This window comes from Sorex araneus, chromosome 1 (assembly GCF_027595985.1).
Source record: "Sorex araneus isolate mSorAra2 chromosome 1, mSorAra2.pri, whole genome shotgun sequence".
NCBI lineage: Eukaryota > Metazoa > Chordata > Mammalia > Eulipotyphla > Soricidae > Sorex > Sorex araneus.
The window spans coordinates 374,406,906-374,432,039 of NC_073302.1; the positions used below are offsets into that span (position 1 = coordinate 374,406,906).

The 25,134-nt window shown below is 40.0% G+C and overlaps 1 protein-coding gene across 1 annotated transcript in view; it reads right to left on the reverse strand.

Moving 5' to 3' along the window:
* Window positions 1-433: 433 nt before the first annotated feature.
* The window catches only part of BZW2 (basic leucine zipper and W2 domains 2), a 64,937-nt gene continuing 40,236 nt past the window's right edge, over window positions 434-25,134 (reverse strand). Inside the window, exons 6-12 of the mRNA XM_004602231.2 lie at window positions 23,584-23,719; window positions 21,366-21,475; window positions 14,427-14,597; window positions 11,733-11,879; window positions 8,711-8,849; window positions 1,647-1,769; window positions 434-903 (exon numbers count right to left, since the gene is read on the reverse strand). Of these exons, the coding sequence (XP_004602288.1) occupies window positions 875-903; window positions 1,647-1,769; window positions 8,711-8,849; window positions 11,733-11,879; window positions 14,427-14,597; window positions 21,366-21,475; window positions 23,584-23,719 (855 nt within the window). The 3' untranslated portion in view covers window positions 434-874. The remainder of the gene's footprint in view (window positions 904-1,646; window positions 1,770-8,710; window positions 8,850-11,732; window positions 11,880-14,426; window positions 14,598-21,365; window positions 21,476-23,583; window positions 23,720-25,134) is intronic.

Genomic DNA, 25,134 nt, shown 5'->3' on the forward strand with positions numbered 1-25,134 from the left:
AATGCAGACTGACCACTTCTAAGGCAAGTACATAACTCACTGTACTATGTTTACAAAGGTATTTTTTATACTTTCTCATAGTGTTCTAGTACTATTAGGTGAAGATTTATCCCCAAACTATTGTGTTGCGTACAACTGCATATAACCTCCACAAGGCAGCCCTTGATGGTCCTAAGCCCTGACCAGCAAACCTTCCATTCTTCTCTTTTCCCTGGAGCCATAGCAAATCTGTGTGTGGGTGAGGATAACTTTGGACTGATTTCTTTCATCTCAAAGATAAAAGTTATTAGTTACAGAGACCAAAGAAACAGATTTTTTTTTTTTCCTGGATGAGAAGAAATGCAGTTATTTGAGATTCTGGTTGTCTGAAACAGGTATCACATCGTATGTTCTCTGCGTCGGTTTCAGAAAAGAAGTCAAAGCCCTGAGAATATGAGCCCAGATTTTTAAAAAGTCATTTATTTTAAAAAACTGGTTTGTCAAATCACATACACGAGCAGATACACAACTACCAAAGTGGCCCTGTAATAGACACCAGTGGGGCATTTACCACACAGTACCTGAAAAATACAGCTAAAAAAGAGGAGTCTGCTGAGTACAGAATTTCAGATCCCTAAGACTCCTGGTTGAATGGCTTTAAGTTAGCGTATAGTGAACAAGAGGTAGAGTCCCAAGTATAATAGCTGATGCCTCAGGGCTCCATTGAAAAACAAAACAAAACAAAAATCCCCTTCCCCCCTGCACAAGGGAAGCCTATCCTATTCTTTATTTCTTTTGTGAAAACAGAAGCCAAGTTTCTCTTCTCAAATGGTTCAGCATTCCCAACCATAGAGTTGTGTGGTGAGCTAGGTATTGTGCTTCTTGCTTCAGCAATCTAATTTTCCTCACCTTCCGATTCCGATTCTATGAAAGAAAGAAAAATCAGTTTGTTTTTAATTTTGAAGGTGCCTGAAATGGACTGAAGCTGGTTTGAACCTTCAGCGGCTCACACCTGGATGTTAATATTAACAGAGATTTAAGCAAGGAGACCTTGAGTTTCTAATCCATAGCCCACCCTTACCCACCCCAAGGACATGTTTGTTTACCATTTACCAGAGGAAATAGCCATCTGTCATAATCTGATGGCAGAACAAATTTGGCTCTTATTTGCTTCTAAACAAAACAGTATTTTCTGGAAAACACTCATAAATATTGCCAGACAATACAAAGCATATTTTCTGGATAGTCTAAACTTTTTCATGCTTAGTCAGTTTTACTCTCATCTATTATTTAACCTGTGGTCCCAGATTAAATACTAGTCCCTTGGTAAGGGTTTTTTGTTTTTAAATCTACATAATGCAAGAATGTGTAATTATGTCAAAATATTTTTGTCCTTTAACATCTGCTGATTATTTCTTCCTCTTTTGTCCTCTATCAGGATAGATAACTTAAGAATTTTTGTTTTTCCATCATCTAGAAATTTCTACTGCCTTAATTTCAGAAAGAAAGACTAAGAAACCAAGATGTAGCCAAATGTTTCATACAAAAGTCACCTCAAGAACTTTTTTTAGGAAATTAAAAATCTGTGAAAGAGGTAGATGTTATCTTGAATTATAATGAAAATGTTGTTTGCTAAATGTTATCAAGATACTTAAGTGGAATCATACCTTCTTCTGCATTTTGTAACCACTCAACGAATTTCTTCATCTGGTCAAGAAAAACACTTTTGCCTTTGGCAACATGTGCTTCTTTGTACCATTTCAATATCGCTTCTTCACTCAGTACATCAGCTGCAATTTGAAATCAAATTTTTTGTAATTACTATATATTTCAAGTAAGTGCTATGTTCTAAAGTTTAATTAAAAACAATCATTTCATGATATATGAACATTACCATATTTTAGCAATTAGATTAATAAACATTTTAACATAATTTACATCTCATCAGGGATCAAATAAAGCAAGTCTGTAAATCACTACAGGAACATGGCAATCTCTTATGGTCTACTTTACGGGTAGGGAAATGAGCTATTTTATAATTTTACAAGTGACATCTGTCAGAACACTCTGGCCTGTCAATTTTAAACACATCTTGAATAAGCAGCAACCTCAAATGACTCATCCTTTAAGGAGATTTACTTTCCTAGGAAAAAAAAGGGCAAGTGAAAAATATGGATAGGACACAAATTTAGAACAAAAAAGATAGAACAAATATTAATGATTCTTCATAAAGACAAAGCTCCTGGGATCAGTACTCTGACTAAAATGCAGAGTAAGGTTAGTTTTTAAAAAAAATGTTGGTTTCTAAATGTTTCATTTATCATTAAATGTACAAATCATTGAATTTGCAAAGGAAGGACAAAGTCTAGGTTTATTCACTTTAAGAATATTTTAAGAACCTAGGCACAAAGTTATAATCAGGAATTTTGCTTGTTTTGAGCACAGACGCTGCTCAGTTGTTGCTCTTGGTAAGGAGTGACCCCTGGCGGTGTTCATGGGACATATCTGGTGTCAGAGATCCAGACCAGAGCCACAGCTGTCATACCACATGCAAGGCCAAGTACCTTGCATTATCTCCTCTGCCCCATAGTCATGACTCTTATGGAAATTCTCTTTATTTCTACTCATTTGCTGTTTCTGCTTCACTTGGGGTTGAGAATATAGAATTAGAAAGCCAGTTCTCACGTAGGTATGGAGCAGGTGGACGGTAGTATGAGGAAGTGATCTGTTCATTTATAAGACTGATTTGCAAAACCCTTTCAAGAACAATCAATAGCTCAAATATAGGTTCTTTTTTACTATAAATTTGTCCTTAAAGCTTTATAACTGTATCTCACAGTGATTCAATAAAAAAAAAGAAAGAAAAAAAGATACTACTGAGCACTGTTAGTAATTTCTAAACTCCCCTATCAGTAAGACAAGTGTGCTCACGGAGACTACCATTTGTATATTTTTTGGCTAATGAATTATATAGGTACTGAAGAATCATTATTATTACTGTTTTGAAACAAAAAGAGTTCAAATATGACAAGCAAGACAAGAGAAATTATATTTTTCTGAAGAAAATGTACACAGTTGCATACAGGTTGGAAGGATGATGTAGGTTGCAGTTCAGTAACAATGTTTGTCTGAGCTTATCTTTCTGCAAACTGAGAGCTTATTTCTGTGTTTTATTGCCCCACAGAGGCTGCAAGAGGTCTTGCAATCATTAAAATGTTTTTCAGTGGCTAAGTTTGTGAAATAGGTAAACTGCCCACAAGGAAAAGGGCAAATGAAACACATAGATAGGACACAATAATACCAAAATGCAAGGGTAAGTTCTTAGAAGAGTCTAATTTAGTAATAAATACTTTTTTCAAGACCAAATTCACAGAGGAAAGAAATAAATAAAAAAAGGGAGAGAAACCATAAAGACAGCAACTTCTGAGATTAAGAACATCATAGTTAAGAAGAAACTCAACTTTTGCTTAGTGGAAAGATTAATTATAAAAGGAACTTCTTTTGAAGAATGAAAAAGTAGGAGAGTGCCAGGGATGTTGCTTAGTAGCGGAGCACTTGTCTTGCAAATGTGAGGCCCTGGCTCTGTGTGTGTGTGTGTGTGTGTGTGTGTGTGTGTGTGTGTGTGTGTGTGTGTGTGTGCATGCGTATATGTTGAGGGAGGGTGGGAGCCAAGCACTTGTCTTGCAAATGTGAGGCCCTGGCTCTGTGTGTGTGTGTGTGTGTGTGTGTGTGTGTGTGTGTGTGTGTGTGTGTGTGTGTGTGTGTGTGTGTGCATGCGTATATGTTGAGGGAGGGTGGGAGCCAAGATTTTTTCCCACTAGGAAAAAGAGGAAGATGGTAAGAGGAATGAATCAAATTAAGTGATAATAAGATGACTTGGCATCTCTGGGGGAATGCCTATGAGAAATACACAGTATCAGTTAAAGAAGAGAAATATAACAAGAGGTTCTTCAGTTGCACCCAGATTTTCTTCAGCATAAAGCAGTATTTTTCTCCCTAAAATATATTTTTCTTTTTCTGACTCCAAAGCCCTTCTGTTGATATCTTAATATCCTACTGCTTTTTGTCAACCCTAGTAAGATCTCTCTCTCTCTCTCTCTCTCTCTCTCTCTCTCTCTCTCTCCACCATGAGATATGCAGTTGCAAAGATGTTCATAATCAATACCCTCTCTCTCTCTTTCCTTTTTGGGCCAAGTAAGTCCCTCGGATCACTCTGCACTCAGGGATCACTCTTGGTGGGGCTCAGGAGACCATATGGATTGCCAGTGATTGAACCCAGGTCAGCCACATGCAAGGTGAAATGCCCTGTATTACTGCTCCAGCCCTGTGACTTTTTTCTCTTAGTAACTGACCTAATGACTCTAATTCTTTATTTTTCTTCTGAAATCCAGGAAGTCAGAGACTATTTTCTTAATTTCCAGTACCTACCATTCATTATGCATGTAATCAATACACTTAAAATGCTCCCATTCATTCATTTGATGAGAAAAAATAGTTCTTGTACAAAACATTGGTTTTCTTGAAAAAGTTATTTGAGAAATGCAAGGCTTTACATATTATTGGCTCTTTAGATAATTTAACCTGATGAATCATTGTAAAAAACAGATAATATAGATACAAATAGTAATTGAGTAGTTTTATATTTTCCAACCCTCATGCAGAAAACATGACAATACTTTTCAGGAAAGTCACTGTTACTGTCACTGTCATCCCGCTGCTCATCGATTTACTTGAGCGGGCACCAGTAAATTCACCATTTTGAGACTTGCTGTTACTGTTTTTGGCATATGGAATACTCCAGAATACGCCTGGCAAGCCATGGGTAGCTTGCCATGCTCTCTGAGAGGGGTGGAGGAATCGAAACTGGGTTGGCCACGTGTAAGGCAAATGCCCTACCGCTGTGCTATCACTCCAGCCCTTTCAGAAAAGTAATTATTTAAAGAATTAACATGATATTTGAAAATATGTGCAAGATTTAATGATCATACTCATTTGTGGGATATAAAAGAAAATTAATGCAATATTTGCTCTTTTTCTTGTCTCCAAAATATATAAAGAAAAAAAAGAAAAAAGGATATAATAAGAAAGCATATCTTCAGTAGGTGACCCATCACCAGTTTTTTTCTTTAAATGATGGAAAACATCATTCACCTTTTTATTACATGTTTAAAACCTGCTCTAAATTGAAAAAACAGGGCAGAGTGGTAGGGGCTTGCTTTTCTCTCAGCCTCCCAGAGTTCAATCCCCAGCACCACACATGGTCGCTTAAGACTTGCAAGGAATAAGCCCATTCAGGAGGTGGCCCAAACACCACCAATCCCCAACCCCTTCAAAAAAATAAAAAAAGAAAAAAGAAAAGTTTCTTAAATAAATAACAGGAATCTACAGCTAGTAAAAGAATGAAGACACTGTGAAAATTAAATGTGTATGTATGCATCGAATAATTAATGATATGCACAATCTGAAATATGTTGCAATGGTTCAAGGAATATGATCACTACCCTTAGGCCGTTGGCTCTAGCCGTGATTGTTGAATCATGGTACTGCCTGAAAAATGCTGATAGGGCAAACTTCCAGGCCTAAGACGGACCCTCTGCATCAGAACCCTCAGGGTTCTATGTGTTAAGAAGCTCTCCAGGTGATTCATCGGCAAGCCGGAACTTGAACAGCAGTGCTTTGACACACAAGGCTTGACAAATCTTTTTAGTCAGTCATATACAGTACAAAATAAGAGCATCTAAATCCTTTTGAAAAAAAATCTCTTGATGCACAGGTATTTGTTAAAAACATCAAGTCAAAGACAAAGCTATTTTAAAAAAGATTAAGGAGGTAAACAGTAATTTTCCTGATAGTGATACAAAACAATAGTGCCATAGGGATTCTAAATTCTCAGGAGAAACCTCATTATTTCATTCAGAAAAACAGACTACGTGTATAATTCTGTGCAAAATTATAACGTCACCTAGAAAATCACATTTAGTTTTTACATCTCAATATCCCACAGGCCTGCTCTGACTTGCCTTACTAATTTATGATTATTTTAAAAAATAAATGATTGTACTTAAGGAAAGAAAAATGCTGATCACCCAGTTCATTCCCTAGTGAAGAGTTACTACCTTTTGTGCTTTTTAAACTGACTTGGAATTACTTTTAGGTTATTTTATATCTTCAGGTCAATGCTCTTTAATATTTTGGGGCTAAAGAATAAGAAACTCAAAGCAGCCTGTTTTGCTACCGGTAAGGAGTATAAGATGCTATTTAATAGGGGAAATGTTAGTTTACTATTTTAAGACATGTGAAGGAAGAAAAGATGAAGTCATGAATTTTGCATATAAGTGGATCAACATGGAAAGTATCATGCTAAGCGAAATGAGTCAGGAAGAGAGAGACAGACATAGAATGATTGCACTTATCTGTGGAATATAAAATAACACAATGGGAGACTAACACTCAAGAATAGTAGAAATAAGTACCAGGAGGTTTGCTCCATGGCTTGGAAGCCGGCCTCACATGCTGGGGGAAAAGACAGCTCAGATAGAGAAGGGAACACCAAGTAAAGAGTGGTTGGAGGACCCGCTCAGAATGGGAGATGGTGTTGAAAGTAGACTACAGATTGAACACAATGGCCACCCAATACCTCTACTGCAAACCACAACACCCAAAAGGAGAGAGAGAACAAAAGGGAATGCCCTGCCACAGAGGCAGTGGGGGTGGGAAGGGGAATGGAGTGCAGGGGTGGGAAGGATACTGGGATCATCAGTGGTGGAGAATGGGCACTGGTGGAGGTATGGGTACTTGTATGACTGAAACACAAGCACAAAAAATATGTAAATCAGTAACTGCACCCTCATGGTGATTCACTAATGAAAAATAATAAATTAAGAAAAAAAAGACATGTGAAGGATTTTAATACTTCATATGCTACCTGGCTGCCATCACTCATTAAAAAAATTATTTTATGGGGGCAGAGTCATAGTTCAGTGGGTAGGGCATTTGCCTTGTATGTGGCCAACCTGGGTTCAATCCTTGGCACCACATATGGTCAACCTGAGCCTCACTACTAGTGATCCCTGAGTATGGCAGCAGGAATAAGCCCTGAACACTGCGGAGTATGGCCACAAAGTGAAAAAAAAAAGCTTTTATATTTTGTAGAGTATAAAAATGAAGTGGAGTCTCATGCACATAAGGACTCAAAGAACTAGGTCTCAATTTGAAAAAAAAATCAGTGAGAAATGCAGTTTGAATTAGCAATTAATTTAGAAGGAAGATAAGCTTAGCTTACCTACCATTTTAATAAACAGTTTTCTTTTTGAAGCAGAAAATGCCAACCAACCACTTTGTAAAACCTTTCTACAAGGTTCTCCACCTGTGTAAGTGGAGCTGTGTCGAGTATAGAATGGCCACAGGGTGCATCTTGATACTCTTTCTTGGGTGCTAGAAACCACAGGGTTTTTCTGCAGTTGGCCCTGAAGGCTACTATAGGAATCTTTTCGTACATTTCACAATGTAATATAATTACATTACATTAAAAACTGAATGTAATTAATAATATTTAATTATCATTCAATATAAAAAATTTTGAGAACACATTAGGGGATTGAAGAGCAAGTATAGCAGATAGGATGCTTGGCTTCCATGAGGCTGACCAGGGTTCAAACTGGGCATCCCACATGGTCCCCAAGCCTGCCAGGAGGGATCCCTGCATGCAGAGCCAGGAGTCAGCCCTGAACATGCTGGCTGTAGCCCCGGGACAAAACAAAACACCAAAGAGAAAGGAAATATCTGGCTAGTATTACCTTGTATTTTAACTTCCTGATATCAGGCAATCTAAGAGTTATTTTAATTTTTAAAATATTTTCTATTAATATAAAATATAAAAAACAGTTAATTTTATATCTTCTATTTTCGAAGCATATCATATTAAGTTCTTCTTTCTCTCCTTTATAAAGCTACATAAACCCAAAGAATAGTCAAGGACTACATATTTTGTTTTTGCTTTTTTTGGGGTCACACGCGGCAATGCACAGAGGTTACTCCTGGCTCTGCACTCAGGAATTATTCCTGGCGGTGCTGGGGGACCATATGGGACGCTGGGAATCGAACCCGGGTCGGCCGTGTGCAAGGCAAAGGCCCTAACCGCTGCGCTATTGCTCCAGCCCCCAAGGACTACATTTTATAGGCTGAAAATATAGAAACTGAGATCAGTAAAAACCATAATAGCATGCATTCATTAAAGGCCATGCCAGTTGTTGTCATGGCAACCTAATCCTTACAAATGGATGAATAGACAGTAAATGTGAAAAATTAGAGAATGACTAGGCCAACTAACTAAAATACAAAGTGAAGAAAGTAACTTTTAGTAATTTTAGTCAGTTCTATGGCACCTGAAAATGCCTGAATGTACTATATAAAGCATCCTAGTAATCACTGTTATTAAAGCTAATTCTCCCAATTCAAAAAACAGACCTAATTACTTTGCATAATTACATTCTTTTCACTTACTTCCCACCAAGAATATAATAACCAATTCATCATGAGTCTTTTAGCAACTTCCGATAATGGAAATGGCTCAGGGTGTGTGCACTCTCTCTCCATAATACGGTGCTTCGTTAAAACTCGCCAAGATTTAGCATGAACGCCATGAACCTCTGCCTCCTCCTTGGCTTGTCGCTCTGAACTTCGACTCCAACAAGACACAGACAAGGAGCAGTGGAACAATATGAACAGGTACCTTTATAGAAGAGAACCACGATCTTCTGAAAGGCTTTCATGAAATGGATGTTGTCGTAACAGTATTCTTGAACTTTCTGGAGGAGGATCAGCTCAGACTGGCCTTGGGAGCTGAATACAGCCAGCAGAGGAGCATATTGCTAGAACAGAATTGGGAAGAAAAATTGTTAGCTTGGCGGGTGGTACAGGGCCCAAATTCCTGGGGCCCTAGCAGTAGCACTGTTGCACTGTCCTCCCATTGCTCATCGATTTGCTCAAGTGGGCATCAGTAATGTCTCCATTGTGAGACTTGTTATTGTTTTTGGAATATTGAATGCGCCATGGGTAGCTTGCCAGGCTTTGCCGTGCAGGCGGGATACTCTCGGCAGTTTGCTGGGCTCTCCCAGAGGGACGGAGGAATCGAACATGGGTTGGCCTCGTGCAAGGCAAACGCCCTACCTGCTGTGCTATGGCTCCATCCTAACAATCTGTTAGAAACATTCACTTTATGATTATCCCTTTATTATATACTTTTTTTGGCGGGTGGGTGGGAGGGGAACATCTCTGGTGGTGATCTGGGCTTACTTCTGGCCCTGCAATGAGGGATCACTCCTGGCCATGCCTGGGGGACCATAAATGGTACTGGGAACTGAACCAGGTCAGCCACCAGCAAGGAAAGTATAGGATAACACAGCCTCAGGTAGCTTAGGTTTATTGGGTTACTCCCATCACAGTGCTCCCATTCCTCTGTGTTTATTTGTAAGATCTTTCTTTGTGTTCTGTTGACTTGTATATATTGCTTTTCTCTTCTCCGTGAGTCCTTTGCATAGTTTATTCGGAGCCATGTCCTTTTGTGTGGACACAGGAAGACTTAGCAAATGCTATGCTTTTATAACCTGGGAGTCATTTGACTCTACATGATATTTTCCTCCTGGGCATCTGTTCTCTTGACCTAAGCCTCAGCTGCCCTTACTTCCCAGCACCCCCAAAACCAGGGTCCCGATGAGGGACGGGACGGACCCAGGCCAAGTGGTGAGTTGTGTGCTACCCTGGCATCGAGATGGGCCTGGCCAAAGTGCCTAATGCTTAACTATAAGTTAAGAGCTTGGTAACTAAACGGTAACTAATCAGCAACCAGCTTGGTCTTTGTTTTTCCTTCACCTGTCCTTGGCCAACGGCCGTCCCAAACCAGCCCATACACAGCGGTTCCAGAGCACAGAACACAGGCGATGAGACAGCCCTCGAGTGCACACGCCCTTTAGCATGTTTTGTTTTTTACTGGAAAGGGTCCTAAATTTTGTGTCCAATCACTAAATTTCTTTGCCCCGTTTCTTATCAAATTTCTCTCACTAAAGGAAACCATCGGTAGAGCCTGGCAAGAACCCATGGCATACTCAATATGTGAAAAACTGTAACAATGGTCCTCATTCCCCTGATCCTGAAAGAGCTGCCAATACGCCATCAGGTTACACTAGCATGTGACAGGGATGAATGGAGACGTTACTGAACCCGCTCGAGCAAATCAATGAGCAATGGGATGACATGATACAGTGATACAGTGAAAGGAAACCAGATCTAAAATTCAGACTGTATAAAGCTAACAGCTGTGAGGTCTGGGAAGAATGCTGGCAGGCTCATTCCCCAGGTCCCCCTCATCTTGATGACATGGTGCATATTGTTCCCTTCCTTCCAAATATTCTTGGTCTGTAGTCCCAGGAGTACAGTCATGGTTTTCATGAAAAGCAGTAACTACCCTCCTAGTCTTCCGTGACTGACCTAATCTGCAGACTATTTGCTGCTCTGCTCTAAGACACGCTCAGAGACATCTTTAACTTATTTTCTACCTTTTTTATAGTCGAGTCTTTGACTAGTCAGGTCAAATATAAACTCAAAGACAATCTCTAAGTCTCCCACTTGTTTTAATACGATTTTAGGTTTTTTTTAGTTTTGTTTTGGGGCCACACCTGGTGGTGCTCAGGGCTTACTCCTGACTCTGCGTGGGGGACCAGATGGGATGCCAGGGATTGCATCTGGGCCCACTGCATGCATGGCAAGCACCCTGCCTGCTGTACTACCTCTCCAACCCCAATACATATATATTTATTCCCCTCCTGTATTTATTGTCTGTACCACAACTGGCTCTGTCCTCAGATCAAACCTGGGTTGGTCACATGCAAGGCATGTGCCATAATTGCTGTACTATCTCTCTGATCCTGTTGTCTTAATATAGTTGTACAAGCAAAACATACATACTTGTGTATACTATTTATTCAATCACTTATTTCTTCCTCTACTCAGATACTTTACAAATTCTAAAGTCCACTTGCAGAATATTTAAATGATATGCATATAAACAAATGTTTATATGCATGTACTTTAATTAAAAAAAATCTCAGTTTTTTGTCATTTAGGAAAGGTAAGTTATCACATTTCTCTTTATCCTTTAATCCTTAAAATGAGACGATTCTGGGAATATTTTTTTTCTTTTTTGGGTCACACCCAGCGATGCTCAGGGGTTACTCCTGGCTCTGCACTCAGGAATTACTCCTGGCAGTGCTTGGGGGACCATATGGGATGCTGGGAATTGAACCTGGGTTGGCTGCGTGCAAGGCAAACAACCTACCCGCTGTGCTATCTCTCCAGCCCCCGATTCTGGGAATTTTTTGGTGATGTTATCAATAAGAACTTGCCTTAAATATTTGGCTCTTGCAGCTGAAACATTTAAGGCACTGACAATCTGAGAAAGAAAAAAACATTGGGAAATGTATCTGGCCCGAGTCTTGGGGAAGTGCAGTTGGAAGCCATCTGTCAGAATGTCAGTGCAGCTAAGATGCTTTCTTTCTCTTTTCTTTTGGTTCTTGACCCATACTCAGCAGTACTTAGAGCTTATTTCTGGCTCGACACTCAGGGATCACGCCAGGTAGGTTCGGGGGAAGTTATGGGGGGTGAGGGATTGAACCTGGGTGGGCGACTTGCAAGGCAAGCACTCTGCTCGCTGTCCTACTGCTCCGGCTCTGAGGCCCTCTCTGCATCTGACACTGTACCTTCAGGTGCTTCAGCGCCTGCTCTGCAACGAGTTCTTCCTTCTTGTTCCACTCGACAGCATTCATTATGCAGGTCCACAGAAGCCCAATCACTGCAGTTTCCGGAAGCTCATTCCGCTTCATTTCTTCTTTCACATACAGCACCACCTAAATTTCATAAAAACCAGCGTCAGAGAGTAACAGGAAGACGAGGGCGCCTTTCTCAGCCTGTTTGGTCAGTAGGAAGTCAGAGCAGATAAAAATATCCTCTGCTCTGCACTGGAGAGAGAGCACAGTGGACTGGCGCACACACAGGAGGCTGGGGGTTTCTGCCCCGCACCACTTGGTCCCCTGAGCACTGCTGAGTGTGCAGACAGCTCCTCCAAAAATTTTTAGAACAATATACTCTACTTTGTCCCTTCCTCTTTGGGGTGGAATCTCAGGTTACAAAATGGAGGGGAAAGCATAATGATTAGTTTCCAAAACAGAATCATCCTTTAAAAATTAATATAGGCTTGAGTCAGCCACAAACTGATGAGAGAGAGAGAGAGAGAGAGAGAGAGAGAGAGAGAGAGAGAGAGAGAGAGAGACAGAGAGAGACAGAGAACTATAGTTCACAGGAGAAAAGCTTTTACATGTAGGAACCCTGTTGAGCTCAGCAGAGCAGGGATTACCCTTGAGTCAGTCTTTTTTTTGGGGTTTGCAGAAGGTAAAGGTAAGAATTTTTCTTTACATCTACATTTTTATATTACTTGATAAATAATGGGCTTTTAAAAAGTTTTTTTTTTTGGGGGGGGTGGTCTTAAAGTGCCACCAAGTCGTGCTCAGAATCACTTAGGGACCAATTTCAATGATACTTTTCCCAGTTTCAACTTCTCCAAGATGCCTGTTCAACTCTTCTTCCTATTTTTAATGGAGTTGCTTTTTTTTGTTGAATTTTAGAATTATGTTCAAACATGACAGTAGTAAACATATGTCTGCCTAGCTTTTTAATCCCTATGTGCTTGGGGAATATTTTTTTTTCTTTTTAAAAGTGGAATCACATGGGGCTGGAGAGATAGCACAGCGGGTAGGTTGTTTGCCTTGCACGCAGCCAACCCGGGTTCGATTCCGAGCATCCCATATGGTCCCCTGAGCACCGCCAGGAGTAATTCCTGAGTGCAAAGCCAGGAGTAACTGCTGTGCATTGACAGGTGTGACCCAAAAAGAAAAAAAAAAGTGGAATCACAAACAGAAGATAACTAAAAACCATCACATATCTTAAGTTTACTACTATATGGACAGTATAACATTTTTCATTCCATTTTAGTGAAGCTAAATTATCTTCTTTCCTGGGAACTTTATCTGGGCTGCAGAGATATAAAAGTCTTTGAAAATAGAAAGAGAACAGGTAATTTACACTCCACAAATTGGAAAGGATACAAAAATTCAACATCTCTGCACCTGGAAGAAGCATGATTCTTGGTTTTGATTATTTCCCACAGGTATCATGCCCAGGTTCTTGTATGGAAAATATATTTGGATTTATTGTTGACCTCAATGTCATGAGACTTGGCAATATTTGTTGCACCATTGCCATGTTCTGCTAAATGGCATCACTCTGGAATTCTCTAGTCTTAAACTACGTAACCTGTCTCCCAGAGCTCAAAGCCTCAAGGCAGGGAGGGCCAGGAACATGACAGTAGGTGACAAGTAAAGGAGTCAGAACTGGGGGGGTGACCATGAGAAAGTTCTAATTCAAATTTGAAGAGAAAGTTTTCTCCAGGTAAAATTAAAAAAAAAAAGTATCATAGCTTCAAACTGCGGCTTCCATAGCATTACACATATGCTATGGAAAAACACAGTCATTACATTTAGGGACACATACAAAGTGGATCACAGAAAGACATTAGTTTAATGAATTCCAAATCATAGACCTTTTGTCCTTCAGATTTAAAAATACAAACCAATGCCAGTTATGTCTCCATACACAGCTTATCTAGTACTGATTTAAAGCCATGAGCCAAATACTTAATTATGTCACATAATCACAAAATGGAAAAATGATCATGTACTGAGAATAGATGGTGCACTGGTAACCAAATAAAATTATTTAGAGTATCGGAGCTACTTGGCTTAAAAAAAAAAAGCCACTTACGTGGGAATAATTATTGACTTCTACAACACTCAAAGAAGATTCCGAATCAATACTCTGAAGTGGAACGAATTTAGATACTTTTTTCCTATTTTGGTTTTTGGACCATATCCAGTTTACCCTGCCTCTGTGCTCGAGAAGCACTCCTGGAGGTACTGGGGGGTACTTGGGGGTGATTCCGATATGTGGTGAAGGGGATGGAACTGGGTCTGCCATGTGTAAGGCAAACACCCTACCTGCTGTATTATCGTCTGGCCCTAAAATGGAACTAATTTAAATGGTATAAATAAGTAATTAGTAGACATAGCAATACATCTCTCTTTCTCCCCCTATATAAAAAAACATGCATGCACGCACACACACACACACACACACACACACACTAATAGGGAGCACACCCAGCAGTGCTCAGGGGCCGGGTGGTCCCAGTAACCTGTTGCTTTACCACTTGAACTCTCTCCCCAGCATGCCACCACATGAAGCCAAGGGAGGTTTCCTAACAGGAGGTAAAGCAGGTGCTGCGCAGTTCACATTCTTCCTTCCGTTCTTGGCTTCACGCGGATGCCCGCCAGGCCTCTCACCTCCTTGATGGGGCATTCCTGAGACAGGCGCTCCTGGAGCTCCTTCTGCAGCTCCTTCCTGGTGCCCAGAGACTGCTGCACTCGCAGGAAGTCAGAGAGCTCCTTCAGACCGGCGTCGGTGAAGTATTTAGCAAAGTGATCCACACTCTGTCTGTTCACTGGAAAGAGTTCCTGAGAGAGACAGAAGGAGACAGAGGGAGAGGAGAGACTGTTATAGAACAAGCTATTCAAGTTTTAGCAAGCAAAGAACAAAATTTTCCTATGAAAATTCCACTAAGAACATCTCATATTTGAGAGAACAAGAGCTGCTCCTCAATGAATACATCTTAGGCTTATTTACTGAGCAGCTGCTGAACACCTTCAAAATCACATTACCAAGAGAAAAGACACGAAGGAGCTTAAATAAATGAGCTCTGCTCATTTACTCTTCCCTTTAATCAAGTAGAGGACATGGAAATGCAGATTTAAATTTGAGAAATTAAATGCAGATAAAATAATGCTGAATGGTAGTGACATGGTTTTAAAGAGACAAGAAGAACTGAAACCATTAGTCACACTTGTCCGTAACAATGAGTTAACAGACAAAAGCAGCTTTCAAAGTGCTGAAACAGTCTCAGATGGTAGTGGGAAAACAACACTGATTATTATTCTCTCAAGAACCTCTATTCACATTATGAGAAAATGCTGCATTTATTTTTATTACTAGTTTGGGATCTAAGGAAATGTTTATCATTTAATGACAGTGACTCTCACAATCATGGCAAGGCTTGAAACCAAAACCTACCCTCCCAACGCTTGAGAATAATTATATAATTCTGTTAGAAACTTTTTAAGAGCAGTACAACATAGCTGCTTTCATATTTTTTACTGCATTTTCATTTTACCTTATACAGCTTGGCAGAAACTCAGTAACACTTAGTCATGCTCTAATCCTGTGAGACTTCAACACTCCACTAAGATATTAAGGCAATTTTCAAAGTCCTCACAGTTTTCCAGACTGCTGCACTCTAAATATCAGATTTAAACTTTTATGTTGGTTATGTCTGCATATAGAGCTAATGCTTATGTGATTCCGAGGAGAATCTGAGTAGAAGGATCTGTGAGAGACACAGCCATACGTGCACAATGGGGGTGGGGGGAGCCATCTGGCTCCGTGGTCTGGACTCAAATTCTTAATAGTCTATTATCACGCATGTTGAGTCATGGAATGCAAATCGTCAGAACAGAGTTGGTGAGAGTAGCTATGAAACATTCATGCTAAAGCAAACATTTCACACTGGACAAAAAAAAAAAAATTCTTGGAAGGGATTACACCCAATAAGAAGTGCTTGGGGGCACAGTGCTCAGAAGCCATTCCCAGAGGTGGCTCTGGGCCACACGATGCAAGGGCTTGAACCCAGGGCTGGCACCTACATGCACAGCATGTGTTCCAGTCTTCTGAGTCATCTCCTGGACCCCAGATTAAAATTTTCTTACATTTGTACTATCATTCAAGAGGTTTTCCAAATTTGGGGAAAAGGGACAAGTTAATTATTTTTGTTTTGTGGCAACACCTGGAAATGCTCAGGAGTTACTGCTGGTCCTGTGCTCAGGAATTACTCCTGGTGGTGCTCAAAGGACCAGATGGGATTCTCGAGATCAAACTCAAATGGGCTGCATGCAAGGTGAGCGCCCTACCTGCTGTACTATCTCTCCAGCCTCCTAATTAATTTTTTATCTACAAATCAAGGTGTAGGGTGAACTTTTCTAATAATTAGGCACCGTAGCACTGTAGTCCCGTTGTTCATCAATTTGCTTGAGCGGGCACCAGTAACGTCTCCATTGTGAGACTTGGTACCATTTTTGGCATGCTGAACACACCACGGGTAGCTTGCCAGACTCTGCTGTGTGGGCAGAATACTCTCGATAGCTTGCCAGGCTCTCTGAGAGGGATGGAACAAGGCAAATGCCCTACTCACTGTGCTATTGCTCCAGTCCAAATAGAATTTCTGTAGATTTATTAACTTAAAAAAGTTAAGTACTCTGACTCAAATTATGCATTCCAAAATATTTAAAGACTGAACTGTGTGATCCAAATGTCAATATTCACTCCATAGAGATTCAACACTTAAGAAAAAGATAACTACAGGGGCTGGAGCGATAGCACACTGGATAGGGCATTTGCCTTGCACATGGCCGACCCAGGTTTGAATCCCAGCATACCATATGGTCCCCCGAGCATCGCCAGGGGTAATTCCTGAATGCAGAGCTAGGAGTGACCCCTGTGTATAACCAGATGTGACCCAAAAAGAAAAAAAAAAAAAGCAAAAGCAAAAGATAACTACAAAGGTTGGTATAAAGTTATGTCTAGAGCACCAAAAGCTGATTTTATTAATTTCAGGGCATCAAACAATACTCATGGTTTATTGATAACTATACCCAAAGTCTTCTTGAATCCTTCGTTATATGTGCATTTGTTAGAAAAACAAACTTGCATTTTACAAACAGAACTGCACACACAATTTATTTCTATACTTGGGCCCCTGATTCTGCTTTTGTTCCTGAATCTATCTCTAACCAATACAACTGCCAAAGTGATGCTGAATAACCATATCATGGAAACTTAAAATCACATTATAGACTATTTTGTAGAGAACTGTCCCAAAGCTTTCTATCTTACTCAGGAGGGAGAAACGATGATGTTAGATGGTATAAACACTGCTACTTTTCTGAGTTCCTTCCCATAAACATTATGATTTTGAATTATAAGCTTCCCTCCTGCTGGAAATGGATCCCCCACACTTTAGCCATTTTGATTTAATTTCCTTTTTTTGCAGCACTTCCCCCCCCTTTTTTTTTTTGCCTTTTGAGCCACACCCGGCAATGCACAGAGGTTACTTCTGGATCATGCACTCAGGAATTACTTCTGGCGGTGCTCGGGGGACCATATGGGATGCTGGGAATCGAACCTGGGTCAGCCGCATGCAAGGCAAATGCCCTATCTGCTGTGCTATCGCTCCACTTTCCCATTTTTAATACTACATCTTTGAACTGTTTAGTTTATTGTTTGCTTTCCTGCAACAGAATGTGGACTCCATAAAAATAAGGATGTGTGTGCTGGATTCCTTCAAATGTTCCCAACTCTAGAAGTTTCTGGCCACTGTCTTCATCACTGTTCCCCTTTCGAGTGACTGGTGAAATGATGCCTTCTCTTCTGTAAGTTTCTATACTATTTTTCCTTTGTTCTGTATTATTGAGAGAAGTGAGTAAATTAACTAAACTGATAATAGGCTAATTTTTTTTTCCCTAAAATGTACTAGTGTAGTCAATGAGGCTGTGGGTGGCAATTAAACCAACATTCCCGTAGTGACCATGAAACTGACCCTCTAGGTCCCTATCTCTTTGTTGAGTTGGAAATTTCTAGCAGGTATAGCACTAGAGCACCACTGATTTGCCCTGTTCTCAGACTGCTTACAGCATCTCTGGTAGAAGCTGTCACCAAGTGTCTCATACCTTAAGTATAAGGAGACACAGAAATCTCGGCACAGCTCATTATGTTTTCAAAAAGGAAGTAAAATTTCAAAAAATTTTTTGAGATCTCATTGTGTTAGGCAAATTCTACCTACTGTCTTTAAGGACCTGTGCTCATAGAAATAACTGAGCATTCTGCAGCAAGTGACCACAGATTGACTGTGTCTTTGCTTTGACCCCTTCACACTTTTTCTGTTACAGAAGTAGTAAGAGGAGCCTATTCTCGTGGCTGCCTTTAGTGGTTAAGCAGTCTGTGAGTAGACTGAAATTTCTCTCCCCACTGTTATGTTTTTCAGTGACTTCTTTTGATGAATGAAACATGAGTTTTTAATGCATGAGACAGATTCATCATTCTCCTGTGTTCCATGTGACCCAGATGGAAGGCAATTCTCCCAGCCTGACTGACCAGGGTCCCAGAACAAAAAGGCATGTTGACTTAAGCAGGACTTTGGCAAGATATAGCTAATCCACAGGCTCAGGGACAAGAAAAACATTCCCTTGTGAACTTCCGTCCTCCTCAGCAAACTACTCATTATAATTTTTTTTTCTCCTTTACACAGAAATCTACCCTGCATTCATGAAAAAGTAGATTCTTTGAGGGCAAGGAAACTGGCTAGCCTTTTCTCTAGTGAAACTTTCAGGTCCTCACCCAGCACAGAGTAGGCACTATAAATATATGTCGAACCAAAGTTATTGTCAGTGGCAGAAACGGAGTAGAATCTATAGATTTCTTATTTTTCCGTCATCGAATTCTACAATCTTTAAATCTTAATACATCTCAATAAAATATTGTTTTTACAGAAAGCTATTTAAAGACTTTGAGAGCTAAAGAAAAGTGATTTGAAAGCTCAAGTATGAGAATTAAAAATTATTTTCAGGTATTCTGGAAATTGATCCCATATACCAACAAACTTATACACAGAGCACACTGGAAGAGAAAAGCGGGTAAGAGTCAGATTTTTTTCCACTTGCAGGAAATCCTTTTATGCTGCACAGTTGTTGCTTGCATTTTGCATAGAAAAACTGGGGGGAGCAAATGAGCATTTCAAAGACAAATTATTTTTCTTTGAAAAAAAAATTGGAGAAATAAAAATATAATCAGTAATCATGATCATTAGGAGCTTCAGATGTGCTTTAATGTTTCCTTTCTTAAATTGCTGCTGAGATTTCAAAACAATTCCTTTGAAATCAGTGCAGCCCAGGTGGGAATGCCGACTGGTCCAGCCCCTTTAAAAAACAATATGGACGCTTCTCAAAAAATTAGAAATTGAGCTTCCATTTGATCCAGCAATACTACTTCTGGGAATATACCCTGGAGAAACAAAAAAGTATAGTCGAAATGACATCTGCACTTATATGTTCATCTCGGCACTGTTTACAATAGCCAGAACCTGGAGAAAACCGAGTGCCCAAGAAGAGATGACTGGTTAAAGAAACTATAGTACATCTATACAATGGGATACTATGCAGCTGTTAGAAAAGATGAAATCATGAACTATGCATATAAGTGGATCAACATGGAAAGTATCATGCTAAGTGAAATGAGTCAGAAAGAGAGGGACAGATATAGAAGGATTGCACTCATCTGTGGAATATAAAATAAAAGAGTAGGAGACTAATACCCAAGAATAGTAGTATACAATACCAGGAGGTTGACTCCATAACTTGGAACTTGGCCTCACACGCTGGGGGAAAGTCATACCAAATGGAGAAGGGAACACCAAGTAAATTGTGAGTGGAGATCCCGCGTGGTAAGGGAAATGCGCGCTGAAAGTGGACTAGTGACAGAACATGATGGCCACTCAATACCCCTATTGCAGACCACAACACCCAAAAGGAGAGAGAGAGAGAGAACAAATTGGAATGCCCTGCCACAGAGGCGGGGTGGGGTGGGGGGATGGATTGGGGGGTGGGAGGGATACTGGGTTCATCGGTGATGAAGAATGGACACTGGTGGAGGGATGGGCTCCCGAACACCACATGAGGGAAAAACAAGCACGAAATGTTTGAATCTGTAACTGTACCCTCACTGTGACTCACTAATTTAAAAAAAATAAATAAAAAAATAAAATAAAATTTTAGGAAAAAAAAAAAAAAGAAATCAGTGCAGCCCAGTTCCTACTTAAGACATCTCAAATGTCTAATGATATGTGACTGATGGGACTTTATTTTACTCAATCTTAACACCTGACAACAAACTTCAAATACAAAGTGTCTATATTCCCTATGATTCAAATTTGATCAATTCATTAATTTCAATAACAAATGAAAGTGGAACTAATTTCTTTCTACAGTCATCCAAAAATAGATGATGGAACCATGCTGCAATTCAACACAGATTCAGGCATTTTAGCTGCTGTATTGCACAGTCGGAATTGCTGACATCAATCCAAAGATAGAGTTTTTTTTTCCTTTTTAGAAAAATAGTTCATTTATAGAGAAGCCCATTAAAGAAAAGTATCAGAAAGAGAATCAATAGAAGTATGGAACAATTAGAAAAGGTAGCCCTCTTAATCTGCTGAAAAATTCTACTCAACATACTTTACTAACCAATCTCCCAAATCTGGCGAACCACGTAGCTTTTAACAAAGCTGAGGGTGAGGGTGCACGCTGGATATACATTAACTGAACGTGAAGAGGTGAGAGACTAGAGAGATCTCAGGGTAACAGGATTGGGCAGAATTGTTGAGGAAGTGGTACATAAATTTCCTCCATTTACTTTTTCTCCTTTGACTACGTAAGAGCAATATTTCATTGTGATTTATACGAAGGGTATAAAAAAGACAACCAAAATGAGACAAATTGTATCTCCTTTAGAGCAATAATGTCTATGGCTATAATAATGGTAGTAAGGCCCTTCAAAAAATCAACACAAGGGGCCTAGCAATAGTACAATGGGTAGGGCATTTGCCTTGCATGTTGCCCCAACCTGGATTAGATCTCTGGCATCCCAGATGGTCACCTGACCACTGCCAGGAATAATTCCTGAGTGCAGAGCTGGGAGTCATGCCTGAGCATTGCCAGGTGCTGTCTAAACCCTCCTCCCCACCCCCTGCCCCCAGCCCAAATAGTCAACAAAATGGCTAAGTGGTAGTAGAGTGCTTAAGTCCCAAGAAGGGGTTTGGTCCATGGCACTACATGACCTCCCGAGCACTGACAGGTGAGTCCATGGAAGCCTTATGCAGAGCTGGGGCGGCCCTGGTGGTCTCCAGCACCATATCCTCAGTCTGAGCACTGACCCATAAGCCCGGTTGGCTGAATATCACCAAGAGTGGCCACTGGGTCCCCCAAACACTGGCTGGGGGTGGGGTGGGGGGAGGGACAAACAATAAAATCAACATGAAATCTGGATTTATACGAAGTCCTCTCTACTGAATTTATTTCTGATGAGGACTAGCAACCCCCACGTCTTATTTAGAGAATACTTACCAGCAGCCTCTTGTCAAGGTTGGCTTTTCTCAAAGAAGAGGTAACCGAGTTGGCATCTTTTTCTGCCATCCATGCTTTAAAAAGCTTGACAGCAAATGAGGCTGCAATGCCTATATTAAAAGAAAGTTTTATTCCTTTCATAAGCAAAACCATTTGCAATGATGCACAAAGTAATATTTCCTATTAAGTTTCTTAAATGAATAAATAACAATTTGGAAGAAAAGGAAAATAGCCATTAAATAACCTCTCTTCATACACTTGTATTCTTTTTATTATTAAAAGGAGAGCATTTCATGAAAACGTAAAAAGTTATTTTTCCAAAATTAGACATTCTAATTCTAACCTGATATAACTGATATAAATGTAATAGTGTGTAATTTTACCACAGTCAAAAACAGTACTTTCTAGTGTTTTTCTACTTCACGCTGGGGTTCACTAATAATTCATACTTAGCACAGTGATCCAAAGGTCTTACAAATATTTCATGCACGTAAAATGAAATGTTAACCAATTTTCTTCTAAATAATATTAGTAAAGAATATTAATGACACACTGGTGGAGGGATGGGTGTTTGATCATAGTGAGATTGTAACCCAAACATGAAAGCTTGTAACTATCTCATGGTGATTCAATAAGATTTAAAAAATTAAAAAGAAAAAAAAAGAATATTAATGACAAATATACAATTATAGCTGAATATTCATCATTTACAATTTTAATTTTTGTAAAAAGTATTTTAGGGGCTGGAGAGATAGCACAGTGGGTAAGGCATTTATTGGTTTTTGGTTATATCTGGCTGTGCTCAGGGTACCATATGAGGTAGTGGGAACTGAACCTCGGTTGCCTGTGTGCAAGGCAGATGCCCTACCCACCGTACTATTATTGCTCTGGCCCCTCAGTTTGTCATCTGGATACTAACTCTGCATGATTATCTTCATTTGAAAAAAGAAAGGAGGGAGCCAATGAGACAGTACAGTGGTTAAGGCACTTGTCTTGCACACAGCTGACCCAAGTTCAATCCTTAGCACCCCATATAGTTCCCCGAGCACTGCCAGAAGCACCTCCAGGAATGGCCCCAAACTCAAAAACAACTAAAAGAAAAATCAGAAGAATCAAGTGAAAAAAATTTAAGGTTATGACTCTAAGACAGTTTACAACCTGGAGAGTTTTGCTATCAACTCGCTAACAAGAGGTTGAAATACTGACGAGTGCATACAATCAATATAAAATCCACATAAATTGGTATGACTAAATAAAAATAAACGTAATAGTCAGCATAATAATCTTTTTTTTCCCTTTTGGTTTTTGGACCATACCTGGCGGTGCTCAGGTCTTACTCCTGGTTTTGCACTCAAGGATCACGATTCCTGAAGGGTCTCAAGGGACCAAATGCAGAGCCAGGGATAGAACCCAGGTTCTATCTGCGTACAAGGTAAATGCCTTACCCAGTGTCCTATATCTCTGCTTTACTCATTAACTTTTTTTCCTAAAGGGGGGGGAACCCTCTTTTGTGTTAGACTATAAATTCAATATTATCATTATCCTCCTTTGAGAGACTACATTTGTTTTATTCTGTAAACCAACTAATATTATATGCATGCCTATCAACTACTCATATGCCAAGATTCTTGATGTAGCCATCTGGACTTCGAAAACTGAGATCGTGAGTATCTTAAAAAAAATGTAACTAAAAAATCAACATGTGAGCACAAGAACTTGACAGATTTTGAACTGCCCTAAGCAGGGAAAATCAAGGGAAAAAAAGAGTTTTGGGGAATACTTTGGAACGAGACATTTTGGTTGCTACATTCAATGAAGACAGACCTATGGGCTGGCCCTTTCTACATGAAGGTAGAAAGATTAAATGTCTCAAAAAGCACCCCATTCCTACACAAGGAAGCATTGTCTCACCAAATCTATAAGGAGAAACTAGTCAGTTGAGCAGAAATGGCTTGACCCAGGTAAATCTCAGGACATTTGACCCAGAAAATGAGTCTTACATCAAACATACAAAATATACAACTTTTTTTTTCTCTCTCCAGGTAGGCATACATTTTTCTTTGAACTTTCCACAATAAACATACGGAACCCGCCTGTTGTTTGAAGACAGGCATTCTTTTGCTCGGGGGATGGCTGGGCAGTAGAGGTGCCATATTTCTCTAACTGAGGATCTGCTTTTATTTCCCACTGTGACTGGGAAGAAAACACAAGTTATTACCTTCCTTGACTAAGCTGTCGGTGAAGAGACTGGTGAGGATGGTGGCGGGAAGATTGCCATTGCCCAGCAGGATGCCCGACAGCATTGCCAACTTTGTCTGCTCAGTTTCAGAAAAGGCTTTCAGGAAGAGGAGAAGCTGTGGGTCAAACAAAAGAAACCATGTGTAGAAAGCAAAGGACTACAGAGGGAAACAAACAATAATGCAAACCCGTTGTTAGTAAGACACCAGCAAATCACTGATATTTTCCACTGGATCTACGTAAGTGGAGACAACTATACACTGGACAGTATAAAAAGTGACTTGGTCAGTCATAGCATATCTTCCAGATTTATGCACAGCTATAGAAAGCACTCTGGAAGAGGAAGAGGTAAGAGATATGCAGTGAACAGAGTAAGTAATTTATAAAAATGATTTACATTTGCCTTTGTATATGACAAAGGATTAAATATGACATAATGAACATATTTTTTTCTGAAACATATTATTATTATTATTATTATTTGCTTTTTGGGTCACACCCGGTGGTGCTCAGGGATCTATTCCTGGCTCTCTGCCTCAGGAATCACTCCTGGTGCTGCTCAGGTGATCTGGGATGCTGGAAATTGAACCCAGGCCGGCTGCATGCAAGTCAAATGTCCTGCCCACTAAACTATCACTATGTTTCTCTTCTTTGGGTGCCCTCCTTGCCCAAACTCATTTTCTCCAGGCTATTATAGTTTAACAAACTGACCAATGTGAAAAAAAAAATCAATGATAAATTTTGCTCTTACATACTCTAGTGTGAATGCAGAAAAGAATATCATTGTTGTTAAAGTTTATTATTTGCATTCACAGTACATAATACTCTTTAAAACAAAGGCTATTGAGTAAGAAAGGGTTTTTCTAAATTCTTATTGCTCTTTTCTTTTTCTTTTTTTCTTTTTAATTTTTATATTTGTTATTTATTTTATTTTTCTTATTTTTCTTATTTATTTTTCTCTGCCCCTTTCCTGTTGCAATGTCCAGGGGTGGTGGACACATCTGGCAGTGGTGTTTGCACATTCTCTGTTGTGCTTGGTGAGTCCCAAGGCAGCTCCCACACTTGTATGCCAGGTCACAGACCTCACTGAGATCCGCATGGCTCTGACTGCAGTGTTTATGTACACGCTCCCCCACCACACTCTTAGTTGAGGCACAAAAGCGACGGCTGTGGAGCTCATCACGGTCATTGTGGTGCTCAGGCAACTGTTTGGAAATAATTTTAGTTGTGCAGTTTTCTGCAGGCATCACTCTTTTTTTGTGGTGCTTATGCACACCAGGCTGTGTGTTTGCAAAAGGTGCTTTAAGCCACTTAATCTTTTCCCTCCAGGTGCTTTGGTGTACTTTAATAAATAATGTGACTCAAATTTGGCATTTCTTTCTTTTGGGGAAAGAGGAGTCCTGAGCAATGCTTAGGGGGCACAGGGTTCCACACAGTGATGCCTGGGGGTGTTAAGAGCCACACATTGATGCTCAGACAACCAGGTGGTGCTGAGGATGAAACCTGAGTCAGCACTTGCAAGGCATGCACC